Source organism: Dendrobates tinctorius, unplaced genomic scaffold, assembly GCF_039654945.1.
Source record: "Dendrobates tinctorius isolate UK_male_01 unplaced genomic scaffold, ASM3965494v1 ptg000038l, whole genome shotgun sequence".
Classification (NCBI taxonomy): Eukaryota; Metazoa; Chordata; class Amphibia; order Anura; family Dendrobatidae; genus Dendrobates; species Dendrobates tinctorius.
Window position 1 is genome coordinate 636,186 of NW_027361706.1, and position 23,351 is coordinate 659,536.

At 49.6% G+C, this 23,351-nt stretch overlaps 1 protein-coding gene across 1 annotated transcript; it reads left to right on the forward strand.

The window, feature by feature from the left end:
- The first annotated feature begins 2,464 nt into the window (after positions 1 to 2,464).
- LOC141088158 (NADP-dependent alcohol dehydrogenase-like) lies at positions 2,465 to 18,364 on the forward strand. The gene is made up of 2 exons (XM_073574083.1): positions 2,465 to 2,603; positions 17,748 to 18,364. The coding sequence occupies exons 1-2, from the start codon at positions 2,465 to 2,467 to the stop codon at positions 18,362 to 18,364; spliced, it is 756 nt and encodes a 251-aa protein (XP_073430184.1).
- The last annotated feature ends 4,987 nt before the right edge of the window (positions 18,365 to 23,351 follow it).

Consider the following 23,351-nt stretch of genomic DNA (forward strand, 5'->3'; position numbering starts at 1 on the left):
CACCCCGCGGCAGCGACCTGTTCCCCGCCACCCGCAGTCGCCCTGCTCTCACCAGTGTTCGCGGCAAGTACAGTGCCGCCGCCGGCCACCACTGTCCCGCACCGGTTCACAGCAGGGGCCGAGCCTCTGCTGGCCGTGGACTCCCCGTCGCAGCCGTTAGCTGCGCGGGTGGTCTGTGATTCACCACCCTACATCGCTGCCACTTGCCCCAGTCTGGGAACTGCGGCCCATCCGTCCAAGGACTCAGCCGGGGCCTGTGGGGCTCCAGTGTCATCAGAGCGCTGGAGCGTGCGAAGACTACGCCAACGCCTCAGCAACTGGGCCCAGCGACTACTACGCCGAAAGACCACCATCCCGAATGGCGAGGGACGCCTGGACGGCTAAGTTGACTATATATTTACGGACCCGTAGTCAGCCATACCGCGGCCCTATAGTGACCGGCTATTGCCGGAAGTAGTCGTGTTCTACCCGTTTGTGTTTGCTTGTTTTAGAGCCCCTGCGAGGGCAACCCGTGTTACTGTGGCACCCCTGAGGCTTCAGTCGCCACAGAGGTACTGCACCTCCTCCTGAGGTGTGGTGCCCCACCATCCAGGTAAGGTGAGATCTCCTGACCACGCTGCAACACTCGCACCCCACACAACATGGTAGTTCAGCAAAGCCACATTGCGGCTCCTTGCTTAGAGGGTAGCAGAGCACCTTTGGTGGTTCCCTGCTTGGAACACGAAACGTTCTGGGAGGCGGGTGGAGTTTAGACTACATAAAGAGCAGGAAGAGTTAGTTAGTCAGTCAGTCAGCGAGAGAGAGAGAGAGTCACTCGGAGAGGAGTGAGGATTCCTGGAAGAGGGATGGAGGAAGGAGTGCTGCAGCTGCCTCAGTGATCTGAGCCAGCTGGCACAGGAAAGGAAAGAAGGAGAAAGACATTGGACTGAAACCTGACCTTCTATGAGAGAGAGGGATTAGTACAGAATGAAGGAGAAAAATGGAACAGAGAGGACGTTGGTTAGAGGAGAACCCTGCCTAGAAGTTCTAAACGCAAGGCCGGGACCCGGTCCCCAAGGTTGTATGGATACTGAAGGCTCTGCAGCAGACACCGGTGGAGTAGTGAGCTACTCCCATCTAAGACTTGGGGGCACAACAGCAACTTGGATAGTGAGCTGGGACTCAGGAGTAAGGCGTCCCCGAAGCAGGCTACAGCTGTCTGCTGTACAAGTAGAGTTCTTGGGAACATCTGTCAGGAGGCACTCCAGTGTAACTCAGTACTAGGAGTACTTCAGTAAAAGGCGCTATAGAGGAGACATTCAGAAAGGTACATGTTGGCGGAGTGTTCGAAGGGAGCATCCTATCTTGCCTGGAGGTTGACTGAGCCCAGGACCCGGAGGACACAGCACGGAGGCAGGCATCTGTGTGAACTGCAGACTGTGAGTAAAGCTTTGGAACTACATGCCCTGGTGTCCTCCACTTATTCCCGCATCACTACACCCTGCAAAGCTACATCTGGGCAACGGCCTCTACACCGCCTGTGCCTCTCCTCCATTGCTACATCTACACTGCCCTGGGACTACGGCTCCACCTGTGGGGAGCTTCACCATCTTGGCTGCAACCCACCACCAGTCCCAGAGGATCTGCATGCAGCGTCGGTCTAACACCTCACTTGCCGAACACCACAGGTGGCGTCACAAACTATTCATAAACTTTATTTCATTGTTCATTCACCCCCTTTTTTGCCATGGAGCCCCAGGGCCACGGACCGGGTCACAGCTTCCGTGACACTCCCATTGAGATCAACGGGCCCGATACCGAGTACCCCGCTAGGCCCTGGTGTCGGCGCTCCATTACCGCTTTTGGTGATCAAGCCGTGACTGAGGAAAGTTCCCTCTAGTCTTATAAAAGTTATTATAGAAAGCACCAAATTGTCTCGCGACTCGTCACTGCATCCTGCGTACCTGCAATTACCACAGTATCAACAATAAATATATTTATGTATACATTACGTATGCAAAGACCGCTACATGACTAAGTAAAGAATGAAGAGGTTAATTACCCATAATGACTGCCCGTGCTGTGACCACGTTCCCCAACGCACGTTTCGCTTGATATTTCGTCGCTTCCTCAGGGGGCTCCTGTCTCAATGGCTGCACTGCCTGGCACACAGTGAGTGCGCGATGACGTCATCACACACCCGCAGTGTCAGAGGCAGAGGGGAATGATGGGAGAGGAGGCATCAGCTGACGCTCTCTCCTCCATCATTGCTTTGAACCGGAACCACCATGAGCACCGCAGGAAAGGCTATTAAATGCAAGGCCGCTATTGCCTGGGAACCATGCAAGCCCCTCAGCATTGAAGATATTGAAGTAGCTCCTCCAAAGGCTCATGAAGTCAGAATAAATCGTGCAGAGCTTGCGATGGCCAACACAGTAACATCTGCAAAAAATTAGAGTTTGCATTTGGAGCTCAATCAGGACTGATGGATGATGGTGCAAGCAGATTTACCTGTAAAGGCAAAGCGATTTATCATTACGCATGCACAAGTACATTCACTGAATACACTGTGGTGTCTGACATTTACGTTGCCAAAGTGGATGCCCGTGCCCTTGTTGAAGTTTGTCTTATAGGCTGTGGATTTTCTACTGGATATGGTGCAGCTGTCAACACTGCTAAGGTGACCAAGCGCTCTAGTTGTGCTGTTTTTGGCTTGGGAGGAGTTGGTTTTTCATCAATTGTAGGATGCAAGGATGCAAGCGCTACATGAATCATTGGAGTAGGTTCACATAAGGATAAGTATCCAAAAGCCTTACAACTGGGAGCCACTGAGTGCCTAAACCCAAAGGTTTACGATAAACCCATTCATGAGGTCATTACTGAGCTAACTAATGGAGGAGTGGATTTTGCCGTTGAATGTGCAGGACGCTCTGAAACCATGCTGACTGCTCTCCAGTGTACTTACTGTGGAAATGGTGTTGCTTGTTTGCTCATGAAGTCAAAAGAAATCGTGCAGAGCTTGCGATGGCCCACACAGTAACATCTGCAAAAAATTAGAGTTTGCATTTGGAGCTCAATCAGGACTGATGGATGATGGTAAAAGCAGATTTACCTGTAAAGGGAAAGCGATTTATCATTACTAGTGTTGAGCTTTCCGATACCGCAAGTATCGGGTATCGGCCGATATTAGCTGTATCGGAATTCCGATACTGACTTCCGATACTTTTTTCGTATCGGATAACGGAATGGGAAGTTCCCATAATGCTATCAGCCCGCTCGCTTTGATTCAGCCAATGGGAATCCTCAGAAGTGTGGGCACATCCTGTTAGGCATGTAAACTATTGGCATGGCTGTGATTGGCTGCTGAAATGATGTCATGATGCACTATAAAAGCCGCCGCCATTTCTGGTCACTCGGCTGTGAATTCAGTTAGGGACAGGCTGCTGTTGAAGACTGTGAGGGACAGTTAGAAATAGCGATTCTCAAAACAATATTGTGCTTTACCCAGGCTACATATACCACCACTGTAGCTTTCTTTTCCCTAGCAGCAGTGTTCACAGCTGTCTGCAAGGGCTGTGTGAGTGCAGCTCACGCTGTGGAGTGGGTCCTGCAGCCACGTCTGGTTGTAGGCCGCCCAGTGTGCCTCACTGCTGCCTCATACATATTTTCCTTTTTGAGCTGCTTATTTTTAAAAAATTCTATCTAGTGTGCTTCCATCCGTATCAATATACGTTGGTTGCAAACACTAGTAGTAGACAGCGGAGCCTTTCTGCAGCCTTTCAGTGCTAGTGCCCACTTAGCTGCACTGTTCACGGCTGTCTGAGAGGTCTCTGACTGTGTGTGAGTGCAGCTCACGCTGAGTAGTGTGTCCTGCAGCTACGTCTGATTGTAGGCCGCTCAGCGTGTCACTGCCTCACACATTTTTCTTTTATTGCAGCTCATTTTTTCTCCTATTAGTGTGCATCCATCCGTATCCATATATGGTGGTTGCAAACACTCTAGGAGTACACAGCGGAGCCTTTCTGCAGCCTTTCAGTGCTAGTGCCCACTTAGCTGCACTATTCACGGCTGTCTGAGAGGTCTCTGACTGTGTGTGAGTGCAGGTCACGCTGAGTAGTGTGTCCTGCAGCTACGTCTGGTTGTAGGCTGCTCAGCGTGTCACTGCCTCACACATTTTTATTTTATTGCAGCTCATTTTTTCTCCTATTAGTGTGCATCCATCCGTATCCATATATGGTGGTTGCAAACACTCTAGGAGTACACAGAGGAGCCTTTCTGCAGCCTGTCAGTGCTAGTGCCCACTTAGCTGCATTGTTCACGGCTGTCTGATAGGTCTCTGACTGTGTGTGAGTGCAGCTCACGCTGAGTAGTGTGTCCTGCAGCTACGTCTGGTTGTAGGCTGCTCAGCGTGCGTCACTGCCTCGCACATATTTTTCTTTAATTGCAGCTCATTTTTTCTTCTCCTATTAGTGTGCGTCCATCCATATCCATCTACATTGGTTGGTTGCAAACACTATATAAGAGTAGAGGAGCCTTTTTTCTGGCTTGTGCCCTTCAGCTGCAGCCAGATTAGTATTACCCAAATTTTTTGGAGCCTCATCTTTTGCATTGTAGGTTACCTGCCTGCATTGTAATAGCTCCAGAAAGTTGGTGATACTCTCACTTTCAAATCTTTGATCACATCATTTTAGTTTTTTTTCCCCCCAAAAAACCCAGCAAAGTTCACCAAACACTACATTTGAAAGTTGTGTAGGCCACATTAGCTCCCATTAAAGTGTAGTCGATACACACACTTCATAAAATTAGTGTTTCTTATACCTGTAACCAGCTGTTCAGGAATAAGCACACTAAGGCCCCCCTTTGTACTTTTCTTCCTATCTTTCTCAGTCTAGCAAGATGAAGAAGGCAGGGAGTAAGGCACGTGGGCGTGGAGTTTCAGCAGGGAGAGGACGTGGGGATTCTGCAGGGAGAGGACGTGGGGATTCTGCAGGGAGAGGACGTGGGGATTCTGCAGGGAGAGGACGTGGGGATTCTGCAGGGAGAGGACGTGGGGAGTCTGTGCCTGCTGTTGGCACCAGTGAGTCAGCATCCCCCAGTTTTAGCAGGCAACAGTCCTTTATGCGCAGCTTTGTAGGACCTCACCGTACCCCACTGCTGCGGGAGGAACAAATTGAAGCCGTTGTGGGATGGATGCCAGCTAACGCATCGACTTCAATTACTTCCACATCCTCTCAGGGCCAGAGCACCGAAGAGCAACCATCTGTCTCTTCACCACCTGCCAAAGTGCCCAGGCAGTCAGAGAGCACTGGACAGGAGCCATCACAGTCTCTACTTCTGTTCTTGGAATCTGTTGGTTTGGAAAGAGGGGGCCAGCCAAGCAGCATTCCAGATTGTGAAGAAGAGGGAGTATGCAGTGATGCGCAACTTCTTTGTCCCTCTGAATCTGAAGAGGCGGGTGGGCCAGTGCCTATGGTCAGCACACCTCAGTACGCATCAGATGATGACGAGACACAGTTGCCACTTTCTGTTGCGTACGGTGCTGGCGAGACAACCCAGGAGAAGCAGGTGTTTGAAGAGGGGAGTGTAGATGATGAGGTCCTTGACCCATCATGGCGTGAGGAACAGGAAGGTGGTGGGAGCAACTCTGAGGAAGAGATTCCCCGAACGGCCAAAACCGGAGGGAGAGGGAGAGGGGCAGACTTGGTTGCCTGTAGCCTCCACTTCGGCACACGTTAGGAGCATTCCACTTTCAAAAGGCAAAACGGGCGCTCCCAAGACTTGCAGTGCGTGGTCCTTTTTTGACACAGTTGCAGATGACATTTGCTTTGTCAAATACAAGCTGTGTCATCAGAGAGTCAAAAGAGGGAAAAATGTCAGCAACTTCAATACCACTAATATGTGGAAACATGTGCGGACCAAGCACGAGGTGGAGTTACACAGACACACTGAAGACGTAGGCCAACGTACAGCACCACCTACCACCTCTTCAGCTCGTGTTGGGGCCTCTTCCTCCAGCTCACACACAGCTGGTTCGGCTTCCTCACAGGATCGCCAAGGAAGAACCTCTGGCACTGTTGTCCGGAGACCCTGTGACATTCCACCCACAGCACCACATTCCAAGTCATCCTCACACTCCCAGGCCACTCGACAGCCATCGGTAGCACAGGCATGGGAGAAAGGTGACCATACTCGGCAAACCATCCCCGAGCACAGGCTCTGAATGCTGGCATTGCCAAACTACTGGCACTTGAAATGCTGTCATTCAGGCTGGTGGAGACTGACACCTTCCGGGACTTCATGGCATTGGCGGTCCCACAATACACCGTGCCCAGCCGCTTTTATTTCAGCAGGCGAGCCGTCCCTGCCCTGCAGAAACATGTGGAGGCAAACATAAAACATGCGCTACTAAACGCCGTCAGTAGCAAGGTCCACCTGACCACCGATGCGTGGACCAGTAACCATGGACAGGGACACGATACCTTTCCCTCACTGCCCATTGGGTCAATGTTGCTGAGCCGGGTACAGATCTGGAGAGTGGCGCTGTACGTGTTCTGCCAACTCCACGGATTGCAGGAATCCAGTCTGTACACATTGACTCCTCCTCCTACTCAAGTTCCTCTGAAACAGCGCAGCAGGAGCCTGTTATGACCGATATGAGCACAGCCGTGGCCAAATGTCAACAGGCCGTACTGAAATTAATTTCTTTGGGGAATCGAAGCCACACAGCGCAGGAGCTCTGGAATGCCATCAAGCAGGAGAGCGACGTGTGGTTTCTGCCAGCGAATCTCCAGCCGGGCTTGGTAGTGTGTGACAATGGCCGAAATCTGGTGGCAGCTCTTGGCCTTTGCAACCTCACTCACATCCCATGTCTGGCACATGTGCTCAACTTGGTCATGCAGAGCTTTCTGAGCGACTATCCGGATCTTGATGCACTGCTGCACAAGGTCCGCATAGAGTGCGCTCACTTGCAGCGTTCCAGCACGGCAAGGTCGCGCCTTGCTGCTCTGCAGCGCGGATTACGCCTTCCGGAACATCGCATCATATGTGACTTACCCACCAGGTGGAATTCTACGTTACATATGTTGGAGCGGTTGTGTGAGCAGCAGGCAGCAGTCATAGAGTACCAGCTGCATCAGGCGCAAACAAGTCGCACTGTGCGCCGGTCACACTTCAGCACCACTGACTGGGCCTCTATGAAGGACATCTGCCTCGTTTTGCGTGCCTTCGATGATTCCACGCGGATGGCGAGTGCAGATGATGCACTAGTCAGCATGACTGTCCCCCTTATCTGTCTGCTTCAAAAAACACTGCAAGCACTAAGGGATGAGGTTTTGGAAGAGGTGGAGGATGAGGAGTCCCAAATGCCATCTGCTACTGGACAGTCTGCGCTACGTGCTTCCTCACAAAGGCCTAGGCAGGGGACACTTTGTGAGGCGGATGAGGAGGAGTCGATGGAGGAGGAAGACATCTCTCCAGAGGAGGGAGGTACACAAAGCTCTAGTCAGTATGTACAGCGAGGGTGGGGTGATGCAGAGCAGGCAGAGATCACGCCTCAAGCAGGGGACAGCGGTTCTTTGGCAGTTGGGAGTCTTCAGCACATGGTTGACTTCATGCTGCAGTGCCTGAGAAACGACCGTCGCATCGCCCACATTCTCTATACGGCTGATTATTGGGTGTACACCCTCCTAGATCCTCGCTACCGGGACAACTTGCAAACCCTCACACCAACGTTGAACCGGGAGTGTAAACTGCGGGAGTACCAAGACACACTGGTGCAGTCCATCATGTTTTCCATTCAACCCGACAGCAGTGGTGCTAGTGCTTTACAAAGCACCTCTGTGCGTCGAGCCAGTGGAGGAAACTCGGCACAAAGAGGGAGCAGAGGCAGCGCCTCAGCACAAGGCAAGACCACTATGGCCCAAATGTGGCAAAGTTTTGTGTGTCCGCCACAATTGTCTACACCATCACTGACGGCTCCAGTCAGCAGGAGGCAACGTTTCCATCAGATGGTGACAGACTACATGTCTTGCCCTGTGAGTGTACTCCCAGATGGCTCTTCCCCCTTCAAGTTTTGGGTCTCTAAGCTGGATACATGGCCAGAGCTTAGCCAGTATGCATTGGAGGTGCTGGCTTGCCCTGCTGCCAGTGTATTATCGGAACGCGTCTTTAGTGCCGCAGGTGGTGTACTAACAGACCGTCGCACGCGACTTTCTTCCGATAACGTTGACCGGCTTACTTTTCTGAAAATGAACAAGGCCTGGATCTCCCCAGAATTTGCCAGTCCTCTTCCCGACTAAATAATTGGTTGGCAACTGTATCCAGGTCTCCTGTTGTGTTCATGTTTCTACCACCTGAACTATAATCCCTGGGCTTCAACACAGCCAGTTGTCGCTCAGATGTGTCGTCTGCACAGAGAAAAACACTAGCTCCTGTGTTATTGGGGTTCAGTAATGCCAGCTGCTCCCCTGCTGTGTGGACTGCAAAGTCTCCTGCTCCATCCACATTCAAACTACTACTGATTTTTAACCGTGCTTCACTTAGGCCTCTGGCTCCACTGTCTCTAGTATTTCCCCTGGCCTCCAACCCCGCCAGTTGCTGCTCTGAAGTGGCGTCTGCACAATCCACACTTCTTCCTGAGTTACTGGGGCTCAGTCACGTCAGTTGATCCCCTGATGTGTGTCCGGCAAGGTCTCCTGGTCTGTCCACATTCCCATTACTAGTAGTATGAATGAGGACAGAGCAGGAGACCTTGCCGGACACACATCAGGGGATCAACTGACAGGACTGAGCCCAAGTAACACAGGAACAAGTGTGGATTGTGCTGACGCCACTTCAGAGCTGTCACTGGTGGGGTTGGAGGCCAGGGGAAATACTAGAGACAGTGGAGCCTGAGGCCTAAGTGGAGCACGGTTACAATCAGTAGTAGTCTACAACCTCTATAAAACGTGCTGCAAGTTGGCCTCAGCCTGCTCCATGCTTCATCCTGGGCTCCAACAACGCCAGTTGGTGTTCAGAAGTGCCGTCTTCACAGAACAAAACACACTAGCTCCTGTGTTAGTGGGATTCAGTAATGCCAGCTGTTCCCCTGCTGTGTAGACGGCAAAGTCTCCTGCTCCATCCACATGCCAACAACATCAGACCTCAGCCTGCTCCATGCCTCATCCTGTGCTCCAACAACGCCAGTTGGTGTTCAGAAGTGCCGTTTTCACAGAGCAAAACACACTAGCTCCTGTGTTAGTGGGGTTCAGTAATGCCAGCTGTTCCCCTGCTGTGTAGACGGCAAAGTCTCCTGCTCCATCCACATGCCAACAACATCAGACCTCAGCCTGCTCCATGCCTCATCCTGTGCTCATACAACGCCAGTTGGTGTTCAGAAGTGCCGTCTTCACAGAGCAAAACACACTAGCTCCTGTGTTAGTGGGGTTCAGTAATGCCAGCTGTTCCCCTGCTGTGTGAATGGCAATGTCTCCTGCTGCCTCCAAACTCACACTGCAACACATTTTCTCCTCGCTCCAAGTAGGCCTCAGCCTGCTTGGAGCATTGATCCTGGGCTACAACACAGCCAGTTGTAGCTTGGAAGTGCTGTCCGCACAGATTCAAACACTCGCTCCTGTGTCTGTGGGGTTCAGTAACGCCTGCTGTTCCCCTGCTATGTGGATGGCAAAGTCTCCTGCTGCCTCCAAAATCACACTACTACTGATTTTCCACCGTGCTCCACTTAGGCCTCTGGCTCTACTGTCTCTAGTATTTCCCCTGGCCTCCAACCCCGCCAGTCGCTGCTCTGAAGTGGCGTGTGCACAATCCACACTTGTTCCTGTGCTACTGTGGCTCAGGCACGTCAGTTGATTCACTGATGTGTGTCCGGCAATGTCTGCCGCTCTGTCCCCATTCCCATTACTAGTAGTCGGAATGTGGACAGAGCAGGAGACCTTGCCGGACACACATCAGTGGATCAACTGACGTGACTGAGCCCCAGTCACACAGGAACAAGTGTGGATTGTGAACACGCCACTTCAGAGCGGCGACTGGCGGGGTTGTAGGCCAGGGGAAATACTAGAGACAGTAGAACCAGAGGCCCAAGTGGAGCCCAGTAAAAATCAGTAGTTGTGTACAACCAATATAAAACTAGCTCGAAGTAGGCCTCAGCCTGCTGCATGATTGACCCCTGGGCTCCAACATCGCCAGTTGCAGCTCAGAAGTGTCTTTGGCACGGGTACTCCCTCCTGCTCAGCCTGGTTCCAGCACCGTCAGCTGGTTCCCGGCAGAGCCTTTGGCCTAGGTGCCTCCTTCTTGGTATCCGAGTTCCAGCAACGTCTGCTGGTCCTTGGTAGTGCTTTTTAGCACAGGTACCTCCTGCTTAGAAACCGTGTTCCAGCACCGTCAGCTGGTCCACGGTTGTGCCATTGGCTCTTGTTCCTTCTGCTGCCCCTCTGAGTTCCAGCACCGTCAGCTGGTTCTCGGTAGTTCCATTGACTCTTGTAGCTTCTGCTACCCATCCGGGTTCCAGCACCGTCAGCTGGTTCTCGGCAGTGTCTTTGGCACGGGTACTCCCTCCTGCCCAGCCTGGTTCCAGCATGCCTGTTTCCGGGTAGTGTCAATGTAACTTTGCCACCGATACGTTGTCCTGTCGTGTTGCGGTCGGGTTTGCCGAGTCTATGGTGCCTGCAGTTTTGGTGCTTTCTATGTGGGCTGCGGGTTCTGGTAATAAAGGCTGGTTCTGTAGTGCCAATAGGACAAGCACCCCCTGTTGGACTGTGGGTTTCGGAAACTGCGTCCTGCTCGCGGCCTTGCAACTTTGTTGATCATGGGTACCTTCTGCTACCCATCCTGGTTCCAGCACCATCTGCTGGTTCCCGGCAGAGCCTTTGGCATTGTTGCCTCCTTGTCGGTATCCGAGTTCCAGCAACGTCTGCTGGTTCTTGGTAGTGCTTTTCAGCACAGGTAACTCCAGCTTAGAAACCGTGTTCCAGCACCGTCAGCTGGTCCACGGTTGTGCCATTGGCTCTTGTTCCTTCTGCTGCCCCTCTGGGTTCCAGCACCGTCAGCTGGTTCTCGGTAGTTCCATTGACTCTTGTAGCTTCTGCTACCCATCCGGGTTCCAGCACCGTCAGCTGGTTCTCGGCAGTGTCTTTGGCACGGGTACTCCCTCCTTCCCAGCCTGGTTCCAGCATGCCTGCTGTTTCCGGGTAGTGTCAACGTAACTTTGCCACCGATACGTTGTCCTGTCGTGTTGCGGTCGGGTTTGTCAAGTCTATGATGCCTGCAGTTTTGGTGCTTTCTATGTGGGCTGCGGGTTCTGGTAATAAAGGCTGGTTCTGTAGTGCCAATAGGACAAGCACCCCCTGTTGGACTGTGGGTTTCGGAAACTGCGTCCTGCTCGCGGCCTTGCAACTTTGTTGATCATGGGTACCTTCTGCTACCAATCCGGGTTTCAGCACCGTCTGCTGGTTCCCGGCAGAGCCTTTGGCATTGTTGCCTCCTTGTCGGTATCCGAGTTCCAGCAACGTCTGCTGGTTCTTGGTAGTGCTTTTTAGCACATGTAACTCCTGCTTAGAAACCGTGTTCCAGCACCGTCAGCTGGTCCACGGTTGGGCCATTGGCTCTTGTTCCTTCTGCTGCCCCTCCTGGTTCCAGCACCGTCAGCTGGTTCTCGGTAGTTCCATTGAGTATTGTAGCTTCTGCTACCCATCCGGGTTCCAGCACCGTCAGCTGGTTCTCGGCAGTGTCTTTGGCACGGGTACTCCCTCCTGCCCAGCCTTGTTACAGCACGCTTGCTGTTTCCGGGTAGTGTCAACGTCACTTTGCCACCGATACGTTGTCCTGTCGTGTTGCGGTAGGGTTAGCCGAGTCTATGGTGCCTGCAGTTTCGGTGCTTCCTTATTGGCTGCGGGTTCTGGTAAAAAAGGCTGGTTCCATAGTGCCAATAGGACAAGCACCCCCTGTAGGACTGTGGGTTTCGGTAACTGCGGCCTGCTCGCGGATGCAAAACTTTGTTAATCATGGGTACCTTCTGCTACCCATCCGGGTTCCAGCAACGTCAGCTGGTTCCCGGCAGAGCCTTTGGCCTAGGTGCCTCCTTGTCGGTATCCGAGTTCCAGCAACGTCTGCTGGTCCTTGGTAGTGCTTTGGAGCACAGGTACCTCCTGCTTAGTAACGGTGTTCCAGCACCGTCAGCTGTTCCACGGTTGTCCCATTGGCTCTTGTTCCTTCTGCTACCCATCCTGGTTCCAGCACCGTCAGCTGGTTTTCGGCAGTGCCTTTGGCCTAGGTGCCTCCTTTTTGGTATCCGAGTTCCAGCAACGTCTGCTGGTCCTTGGTAGTGCTTTGGAGCATAGGTACCTCCTGCTTAGTAACTGTGTTCCAGCACAGTCAGCTGGTCCACGGTTGTGCCATTGGCTCTTGTTCATTCTGCTGCCACTCCGGGTTCCAGTACCGTCAGCTGGTTTTCGACAGTTCCTCAGCCTTCTTGTAACTTCTGCTACTTTTCCAAGTTCAAGCTTGTGGAAATGGTTTTTGATTCTCACTCTGGATCTCCATGAAAATGACCCTGAAGACGAATACCCTGAAGACCACACAGAAGAATACCTAAAAGATGACCCTGAAGAAGATGACCAAGAGGACAAAGAACTGGAAGACAACCACCAAGATGCAGAACAACAAGAGACAGAAGACCAAGAAGCATAAAAAACAAAAGCAGAAGAACATTAAGCATAAGACTAAAAATCTGAGCAAAGGATATTATCAAATTTATTAGCAGAAGAAGACTAAGCACCCCCTGTAGGACTGTGGGTTTCGGTAACTGCGGCCTGCTCGCGGATGCAAAACTTTGTTAATCATGGGTACCTTCTGCTACCCATCCGGGTTCCAGCAACGTCAGCTGGTTCCCGGCAGAGCCTTTGGCCTAGGTGCCTCCTTGTCGGTATCCGAGTTCCAGCAACGTCTGCTGGTCCTTGGTAGTGCTTTGGAGCACAGGTACCTCCTGCTTAGTAACGGTGTTCCAGCACCGTCAGCTGTTCCACGGTTGTCCCATTGGCTCTTGTTCCTTCTGCTGCCCCTCCGGGTTCCAGCACCGTCAGCTGGTTCTCGGTAGTTCCATTGAGTATTGTAGCTTCTGCTACCCATCCGGGTTCCAGCACCGTCAGCTGGTTTTCGGCAGTGCCTTTGGCCTAGGTGCCTCCTTCTTGGTATCCGAGTTCCAGCAACGTCTGCTGGTCCTTGGTAGTGCTTTGGAGCACAGGTACCTCCTGCATAGTAACTGTGTTCCAGCACAGTCAGCTGGTCCACGGTTGCGCCATTGGCTCTTGTTCATTCTGCTGCCACTCCGGGTTCCAGTACCGTCAGCTGGTTCTCGACAGTTCCTCAGCCTTCTTGTAACTTCTGCTACTTTTCCAAGTTCAAGCTTGTGGAAATGGTTTTTGATTCTCACTCTGGATCTCCATGAAAATGACCCTGAAGACAAATACCCTGAAGACCACACAGAAGAATACCTAAAAGATGACCCTGAAGAAGATGACCAAGAGGACAAAGAACAGGAAGACAACCACCAAGATGCAGAACAACAAGAGACAGAAGACCAAGAAGCATAAAAAACAAAAGCAGAAGAACATTAAGCATAAGACTAAAAATCTGAGCAAGTGATATTATCAAATTTATAAGCAGAAGAAGACTAAGCAGTGTATGGGGGTGTGTTATGAAAGAGTCACCGAAGGAGGAAAAAACAAAAATACAAGCTAAGTCCAGAAAAACTGGAGAGGTTGGTAGCTATTGGATTGCAGACCCCTGATCCTATCCACAACAACTAACAGTAGCCGTGGGGGGTTCCTACGATGCCCTAGACCCCTCGATCACAGCCGGAGAACAAAATAGGCCTAAAGAAAGAAAGGTGAAATCTAAACTGCCCCAGAGCAGACCCCAAAGCAATAGGCAGCCCCCAACAAATAATGACGGTGAACCAAGATGAAAACACTAACACAGATAGAAAGATAGGTTGAGCAAACGATGGGGCCCAAGCTAACTAAAAAGGACAGGATAGAAAAGCTGCTGTCTGCAATCCGTAAAAAACCCTACCAAAAACACTACCAAAAAATGTCCCAACCGTCTGATAGGAAAAACAGGCCCTGAAGTCGCTATATCAGCATTCAGGTAAATTCTGAAGACAGAGCCAAGAGACCACCATAGTATCTTTTACGGTTTCTGACAAACGCTTCCGAAAGAGAGCTGCAAAGGCACCATCATTCCAGGTAGTAAGGACCGCCCACTTTTGGAATTTTTGACAGTACAACTCTGCAGAATCCCGACCCTGGCTCAATGCCAACAGGGCCTTTTCAGCCTGATCAATAGCATTAGGTTCATCATACAACAACCCCAAGGCTTGAAAAAATGCGTCCACATTAGTAAGAATAGGATCATCAGGTTTCAAAGAAATCCTGGGGATCGCCGCGCAGCAAAGAGATGACAATTTTAACCTGCTGCGTGGAGCTCCCCGACGAGTTAGGCTTCAAGGCAAAAAATAATTTACAATTATTCTTAAAATTCAAAAATTTAGACCGATCCCCAAAAACACATCAGGAGTAGGGTTCTTTGGTTCAGCAGCATGTGAATGAGCAAGATAGGCGGAAATTCTCCGCACTTCAGCAGTGAGCTGCTCCACACGATCAGACAATTGCTTCATCTCCATTGAGAAAGAAAAAAAAAAATTCCCCCTACGGCCTCAGAGACATAGAGGAAGAAATATACACAAAAAAAAAAAAAACATTCTGACAAACTTTCTTTTTTTTTTACAATTCTTTCCTGCTATTGAGTACCCTAGGATCTGCGGTATGGCTGGTAATTCTGTTATGAATGAGTCACCGAAGGAGGAAAAAACAAAAATACAAGCTAAGTCCAGAAAAACCGGAGAGGTTGGTAGCTATCAGATTGCAGACCCCTGATCCTATCCACAACAACTAACAGTAGCCGTGGGGGGTTCCTACGATGCCCTAGACCCCTCGATCACAGCCAGAGAACTAAATAGGCCTAAAGAAAGAAAGGGGAAATCTAAACTGCCCCAGAGCAGACCCCAAAGCAATAGGCAGCCCCAACAAATAATGACGGTGAAGCAAGATGAAAACACTAACACAGATAGAAAGATAGGTTGAGCAAACGATGGGGCCCAAGCTAACTAAAAAGGACAGAATAGAAAAGCTGCTGTCTGCAATCCGTAAAAAACCCTACCAAAAAATGTCCCGTCTGATAGGAAAAACAGGCCCTGAAGTCGCTATATCAGCACTCAGGTAAATTCTGAAGACAGAGCCAAGAGACAAAAATGGAACTCAGCACACCCCCGACCGGGGATGGCTGAACTCCAAAAAACAAGGTAAACAAAACAAAACTAATAAGTTCAATAGCAGAGCAAAAATTTATCTTTGGGAAGCAGGAATCAGACTGGTCTCCAAGAATCCAGCAGAGAAATCACCAGCGACTCAGAAGGGTGTCGGCTGCCTTATATCCAGTCAGAATTTCCTGTTACCCAGTCATCATCTACCAGATCAGGTGTTTGGTAATCAGCCTCACTACCTTCCTTCACCAGAAGAGGGAGTTCATCAGACAGCGACGGTGAAGGGGAAAATGAACTCACAACAGGGGTGTGTCCGTTCCTCCTCGTGGTGCCCCTGGAAAAGGCCTGCTGCTGCAGGACAAACTGAACGCGGACAAATCCTGTTGTAAATCTTTTGTGACAGGCTGAACGGAAGGTGTAATCTTCAAACTTTTATAGATAACAACTACAGGAATGCCTGACACAAATAAGAATATGATGAAGAAGAATAGGAAGAAGATGAAGAAGTAGAATATGAAGAAGAATAATAGTTGAATAAGAAGAATATGAAGAATGTAAAAAAAAAAAAGAAAAAGAAGAAAAAAAAGAAGAAAAAGAAGAAGAAGTTGATGAAAAAGATGCTGCTGCTGAGGATCATGAAGGAGAAAGTGTGGGAGAAGTAAAAAAGAAGGTAAAGAGCATGGAAGTAGTGAAACATACATATCTGACAAAAAATTAAAGACTTTAACATAGTCAATATCTTTGTAACTATGAACGTCTTTAAAAAAAAAAAAAATCCTGCTATTCCATTTGATTGGGCTAAACCTCTATGGCTTTAATGTCTCCTACACCTCCCACAATACATTCTACATTATTATTAGTTGTTTTTCTTCATGTAGAATTAACCTACAGGGAAAGAAAGGGTTTTTTTTAATTCCGATATTTCTGTTCCATTGACTTGAATGGGACTTCCGGGATCGGAATCTGCGATACCCGATACTTTTTTTTAGATCGGCCGATCCATTCCGATACGATATTTTTCAGTATCGTGTGCTATAGCTCAACACTAATCATTACGCATGCACAAGTACATTTACTGAATACACAGTGGTGTCTGACATTTGCGTTGCCAAAGTGGATGTGTGGCGCCCCTGAGGCTCAGTCGCCACAGAGGTACTGCACCTTCTCCTAAGGTGTAGTGCCCCACCACCTAGGTAAGTAGGGAACTCCTTTCCACACTCCAACACCTGCACCCCACACACAGGATAGTTCAGCAGGACCACATTGCGGCTCCATGCTTAGAGGGTAGCAGCGCACCTTTCGTGGGTCCTTGCTTCGTAACACGAGATGTGCTGGGAGGTGGGTGGAGTTGAGATATATAAAAGGTTGGGAAGGTTTAGAATTACAGATCAGTCTGGAGGTTCAGTCTGACAGAGGGTCAGAAAGGAAGGAAGGGAGCCACTCGGGAGGAGTGGGGATCCCTGGAAGAAGGGATGGAGGAAGGAGTGCTGCAGCTGCCTCAGTGACCTGAGCCATCTGGCACGGAAAAGGAACAGAAGGAGAAAGACGTAGAACTGCAACCTAAGCTTCCATAAGAGAGAGAAGAAACAGTGCGGAACGAAGGAGTAGGAGAACAGAGAGGAGTTGTGGGTTGGAAGAGGAACCCTGCCTATAGGTTCTCAGCGCAAGGCCAGGGACCGGTCCCCGAGGTTGTATGGACACTTATGGTTCTGCAGCAGACACTGGTGGAGTAGTTGGCTGTAAATGCACTACTCCCATCTAAGACTTGGGGCACAACAGCAACTGAATAGAGAGCCAGGACTCCGGAGAAGGGAGTCCCCAAGAGAGGCTACAGCTGTCTGCCATACGAGTAGAGTTGTTAGGAACATCTGACAGGAGGAACTTCAGAGTACCACGGTGCTCGAGCTCTTCACACTAAAATGCGCAATAGAGGAGTCGTTTAGGAAAGGTACATGTTGGCGGAGTGTTGGAGAGGATAATCCTGACTAGCCCGGGAGGTTGATTGAGTCTCTACCCCGGAGTCAGGCACCAGTGTGTACCATGAACTGTGAGTAAAGCTTTGGAACTGCAAGCCCTGGTGTCTTCCATTCATTTGTGCGCCAACACCGTCAGCACCGCTACATCTGGCTACCAACATTCCTCACACCGCCTACGCCTATACACTGTCCTGGGGTTACAGCTTCACCTGTGGGGAGCTACACCATCTATGCTGCAACACACCATCAGCCCCAGAGGATCTGCACGCAGCGTTGGCTTACCATCTTGCTTGCCAAACACCACAGGTGGCGTCACAAACTATCACATAAACTATATTACAAACCACCATTGATTTGGGCGCCCAGGGCCACGGACCGGGTCACAGCTGCTGTGACTTATCCCACTTACACTGGCCCGGTACCGAGTACCCCACAGCCCTTGGAGGGCGACCCAGATGCCCGTGCCCTTGTTGAAGTTTGTCTTATAGGCTGTGGATTTGCTACTGGATATGGTGCAGCTGTCAACACTGCTAAGGTGACCAAGCGCTCTAGTTGTGCTGTTTTTGGCTTGGGAGGAGTTGGTTGTTCAGCAATTGTAGGATGCAAGGATGCAAGCGCTACACGAATCATTGGCGTAGGTTCACATAAGGATAAGTATCCAAAAGCCCTACAACTGGGAGCCACTGAGTGCCTAAACCCAAAGGATTATGATAAACCCATCCATGAGGTCATTACGGAGCTAACTAACAGAGGAGTGGATTTTGCCATTGAATGTGCAGGACGCACTGAATCCATGCTGACTGCTCTCCAGTGTACTTACTGTGGAAATGGTGTTGCTGTTGTGTTGGGTGTGGCATCTCCCAAGGACACACTTTGTTTGCATCCAGGTTTGCTTGTCACAGGGCGTACCTTGAAAGGATCTATATTTGGAGGCTACAAGGGTTCTGATATCCCAAAACTGGTTACAGATTATATGAACAAAAGGAACAATCTGGAACATTTAGTAAGCAAGAAGCTAGCCCTGGAAAAAATCAATGAAGCATTTGAACTGCTTAGCAGTGGGGCAGGAGCTCGGAGTATTGTGATATTCTAATCATACTGCAAGTGAAAATATGGAAGTAGACCATGGAGCTGTCCTTGTAGAAATGCACTTTACAGCTTCTGATTAATCATATCTTATATGCATACATTCTCCTATCTGATTGGTGTATGATTTTTTTGTTCACAGTGATAGAATCCACTTAAGAATTTCGGCATTTGCTTTGGTTCAACTTCTATACTAATGCAGACACCGGTATAGTTCAATGTGGCGGCAGTGGGGGGAGTCGCCACTAGCGGCAGGTGGGCCCCCCCGCCTCACGGGCCCCATAGCGGATGTGTGATGTGCCGCTACCCGGGGGGCCCCTGGGTTAGCGGGGAACCTAGGCAGCTGCCTGGTCTGCCTGCCCCTAACGCCGTTACTGCTCCTGGGACTCGCCATGGTGGGAGGAAAGAGGATCAGGGTGAGGATTCTGTGGTCCAGACTCCTGGCTAGTGAGACTGGACCGTGTGGAAGACAGGTAGTGCTGGGAAATACTGGAAGCATTATCTGCCATTTAACCAACCACCTGTTTGCACTGATCTGGCTTTAAGAGTGGTGTCCTGCAACGCTCTGCAAAATGGGACAGGAACCTACGTCTCATGGATGATCGTGTTTGTTGTGTTCCCAAAGCATGCATAGTTTCACTTGGCCAACGGCTTTGGCCTCTGCGTGCACCATCAGCAGCACGTAAACTTCTCTGTCCCTTACCCCACGCCTTGTGCTTTTTTAAATTACGTATATAATTTATGCATGCAAATTTTCTGGTATTAATAGGTAAAAGAAAATATGTTGCCTTGAAAAGGACTTTTGTTTTTAGCTTACAGCAGCAGTATACCTATGGAAGGCCTGTAAGGCAATAAATCCTGCCTGTATGCCTCTAATCCAAAACTACTTGAGAATGGCACTTGAGCACCCGCGATACTCAATCGAGTAACGAGTGTAACCAAGCACCACGATCAGTGGCGTAGCAACTGTTTGTGGCGCCCGGGGCGGTCGAAAAATTTGCCGCCCCTTTGGTCGTTGATAATACATAAGGGGCTGGGGGCCCCACCTATAGCGTCAGACAGAGGGCCCCCACCAAACAGCGCCACACAGAGGGTCCCCACCAAACAGCGCCACACAGAGGACCCCCACCAAACAGCGCCACACAGAGGGCCCCCACCAAACAGCGTCACACAGAGGGCCCCCACCAAACAGCGCCACAGAGGGCCCCCACCAAACAGCGCCACACAGAGGGCCCCCACCAAACAGCGTCACACAGAGGACCCCCACCAAACAGCGCCACACAGAGGGCCCCCACCAAACAGCGCCACACAGAGGGCCCCCACCAAACAGCGTCACACAGAGGGCCCCCACCAAACAGCGCCACACAGAGGACCCCCACCAAACACAGTCACACAGAGGGCCCCCACTTACAGCGCCACACAGAGGGCCCCCACCACATAGCAAGTGCCAACCATGATGCTACCAAAGAAAGGAAACCAAAATAAATGTCTCACGAAGATAAACCCTGTATACCCGTCATTGCGAGGTGGTCACCTGCCCAGGACCCCCATGTATTAGCAAGAGCTGTGTGGATTAAAGATGTTTGTGTATTAATACCACAAATATCTGGCCATCCCCAGTAAAGGTGGATTAACAGCGAAACCCTGTCTGCAATGAAACAATCCAATAAAATATCACAGAAGAAAATAATAAATCCAAAACCTGTTGGTCGCGTTGCTGTACGTCCTGGTGTGCAGTAGCGTGACAGCGCAAACACCGGCACCAGGGCATCCAGAAAGCTCATCCAGCAATTTGACCATTCTGCATTTATAATGCTTTTCCTTAAATTCAGCTTATTTACAGATGTAGCAGAGCCATGTTTGTCATTTGGCATAACTCACTCATCTAATATATAAAGCTCAAAGTGTGTATGTATGTATGTATATACAGTCATGGCCAAAAGTATTGACACCCCTGCAATTCTGTCAAATAATATTCAGTTTCTTCCTGAAAATGATTGCAAACACAAATTCTTTGGTATTATTGTCTTCATTTAATTTGTCTTAAATGAAAAAACACAAAAGAGAATGAAGCAAAAAGCAAAACATTGATCATTTCACACAAAACTTCAAAAATGGGCCAGACAAAAGTATTGGCACCCTCAGCCTAATACTTGGTTGCACAACCTTTAGCCAAAATAACTGCGACCAACTGCTTCCGGTAACTATCAATGAGTTTCTTACAATGCTCTGCTGGAATTTTAGACCATTCTTCTTTGGCAAACTACTCCAGGTCCCTGATATTAGAAGGTGCCTTCTCCAAACTGCCATTTTTAGATCTCTCCACAGGTGTTCTATGGGATTCAGGTCTGGACTCATTGCTGGCCATCTTAGAAGTCTCCAGTGCTTTCTCTCAAACCATTTTCTAGTGCTTTTTGAAGTGTGTTTTGGGTCATTGTCCTGCTGGAAGACCCATGACCTCTGAGGTAGACCCAGCTTTCTCACACTGGGCCCTATATTATGCTGCAAAATTTGTTGGTAGTCTTCTGACTTCATAATGCCAAGCACACGGTCAAGCAGTCCAGTGCCAGAGGCAGCAAAGCAACCCCAAAACATCAGGGAACCTCCGCCATGTTTGACTGTAGGGACCGTGTACTTTTCTTTGAATGCCTCTTTTTTCTCCTTTAAACTCTATGTTGATGCTTTTGCCCTAAAAGCTCTACTTTTGTCTCATCTGACCAGAGAACATTCTTCCAAAATGTTTTAGGCTTTTTCAGGTAAGTTTTGGCAAACTCCAGCCTGGCTTTTTTATGTCTCGGGGTAAGAAGTGGGGTCTTCCTGGGTCTCCTACCATACAGTCCCTTTTCATTCAGATGCCGACGGATAGTATGGGTTGACACTGTTGTACCCTTGGACTGCAGGGCAGCTTGAACTTGTTTGGATGTTAGTGGAGGTTCTTTATCCAACATCCGCACAATCTTGCATTGAAATCTCTTGTCAATTTTTCTTTTCCGGCCACATCTAGAGAGGTTAGCCACAGTGCCATGGGCTTTAAACTTCTTGATGACACTGCGCACGGTAGACACAGGAGCATTCAGGTCTTTGGAGATGGACTTGTAGCCTTGATATTGCTCATGCTTCCTCACAATTTGGTTTCTCAAGTCCTCAGACCGTTCTTTGGTCTTCTTTCTTTTCTCTATGCTCAATGTGGTACACACAAGGACACAGGACAGAGGTTGAGTCAACTTTAATCCATGTCAACTGGCTGCAAGTGTGATTTAGTTATTGCCAACACCTGTTAGGTGCCACAGGTAAGTTACAGGTGCTGTTAATTACACAAATTAGAGAAGCATCACATGATTTTTCGAACAGTGCCAATACTTTTGTCCACCCTCTTTTTTATGTTTGGTGTGGAATTATATCCAATTTGGCTTTAGGACAATTCTTTTTGTGTTTTTTCATTTAAGATAAATTAAACGAAGATAATAATACCAAAGAATTTGTGTTTGCAAAGATTTTCAGGAAGAAACTGAGTATTATCTGACAGAATTGCAGGGGTGTCAATACTTTTGGCCACAACTGTATGTATGTATGTATGTATATATGTATGTGTGTATGTATGTATGTGTGTATGTCCGGGATTGGCATCCGCACCGTCGCAGCTACAGCCACAAAATTTGGCACTGTCACACGTCTGGACCCCGAGAGCGTCTTAAGCTATGTTGTGAGGCGAAATTTTAACCCTGTGCGTTCCAATTCAGCAAACAATTTTGCCCCTGCCTACATACTGGGGAAAAAGTGTGTGCGCGTCAAGCCCCGCCCCTCATTATGATGTCATAATGCCCCTATTTGCATCCTGGGGAAGCAGTGTGTGCGTATCAAGCCCCGCCCCTCATTATGATGTCACAATGGTTGCCATGGCGACGCTGATGTCATCATAGGTTGCAAGCCCTGCCTCCGCTCATTATGATGTCATAATGGTTGACTATGGGATGGAGGATGTGTGATGGGTATATGGGCACGGGACTATGGGATGGTGGATATGTATGATGGATATATGGGCACGGGACTATGGGATGGAGGATGTGTGATGGGTATATGGGCACTGGACTATGGGATGGTGGATATGTATGACGGGTATATGGGCACGGGACTATGGGATGGAGGATATGTATGACGGGTATATGAGCACGGGACTATGGGATGGAGGATGATGGGTATATGGGCACTGGACTATGGGATGGAGGATATGTATGACGAGTATATGGGCACGGAACTATGGGATGGAGGATGTGTGATGGGTATATGGGCACTGGACTATGGGATGGTGGATATGTATGACGGGTATATGGGCACTCGACTATGAAATGGCGAATATGTATGATGGGTAAATGGGCACGGGACTATGGGATGGAGGATATGTATGACGGGTATATGGGCATGGGACTATGAGATGGAGGATGTGTGATGGGTAAATGGGCACGGGACTATGGGATGGAGGATGTGTGATGGGTATAGGGGCACGGGACTATGGGATGGAGGATATGTATGACGGGTATATGGGCACGGGACTATGGGATGGAGGATGTGTGATGGGTATATGGGCACGGGACTATGGGTTGGAGGATGTGTAATGGGTATATGGGCACGGGACTATGGGATGGAGGATATGTATGACGGGAATATGGGCAAGGGACTATGAGATGGAGGATGTGTGATGGGTAAATGGGCACGGGACTATGGGATGGAGGATGTGTGATGGGTATAGGGGCACAGGACTATGGGATGGAGGATATGTATGACGGGTATATGGGCACGGGACTATGAGATGGAGGATGTGTGATGGGTATATGGGCACGGGACTATGAGATGGAGGATGTGTGATGGGTATATGGGCACTGGACTATGGGATGGTGGATATGTATGACGGGTATATGGGCACTCGACTATGAAATGGCGAATATGTATGATGGGTAAATGGGCACGGGACTATGGGATGGAGGATATGTATGACG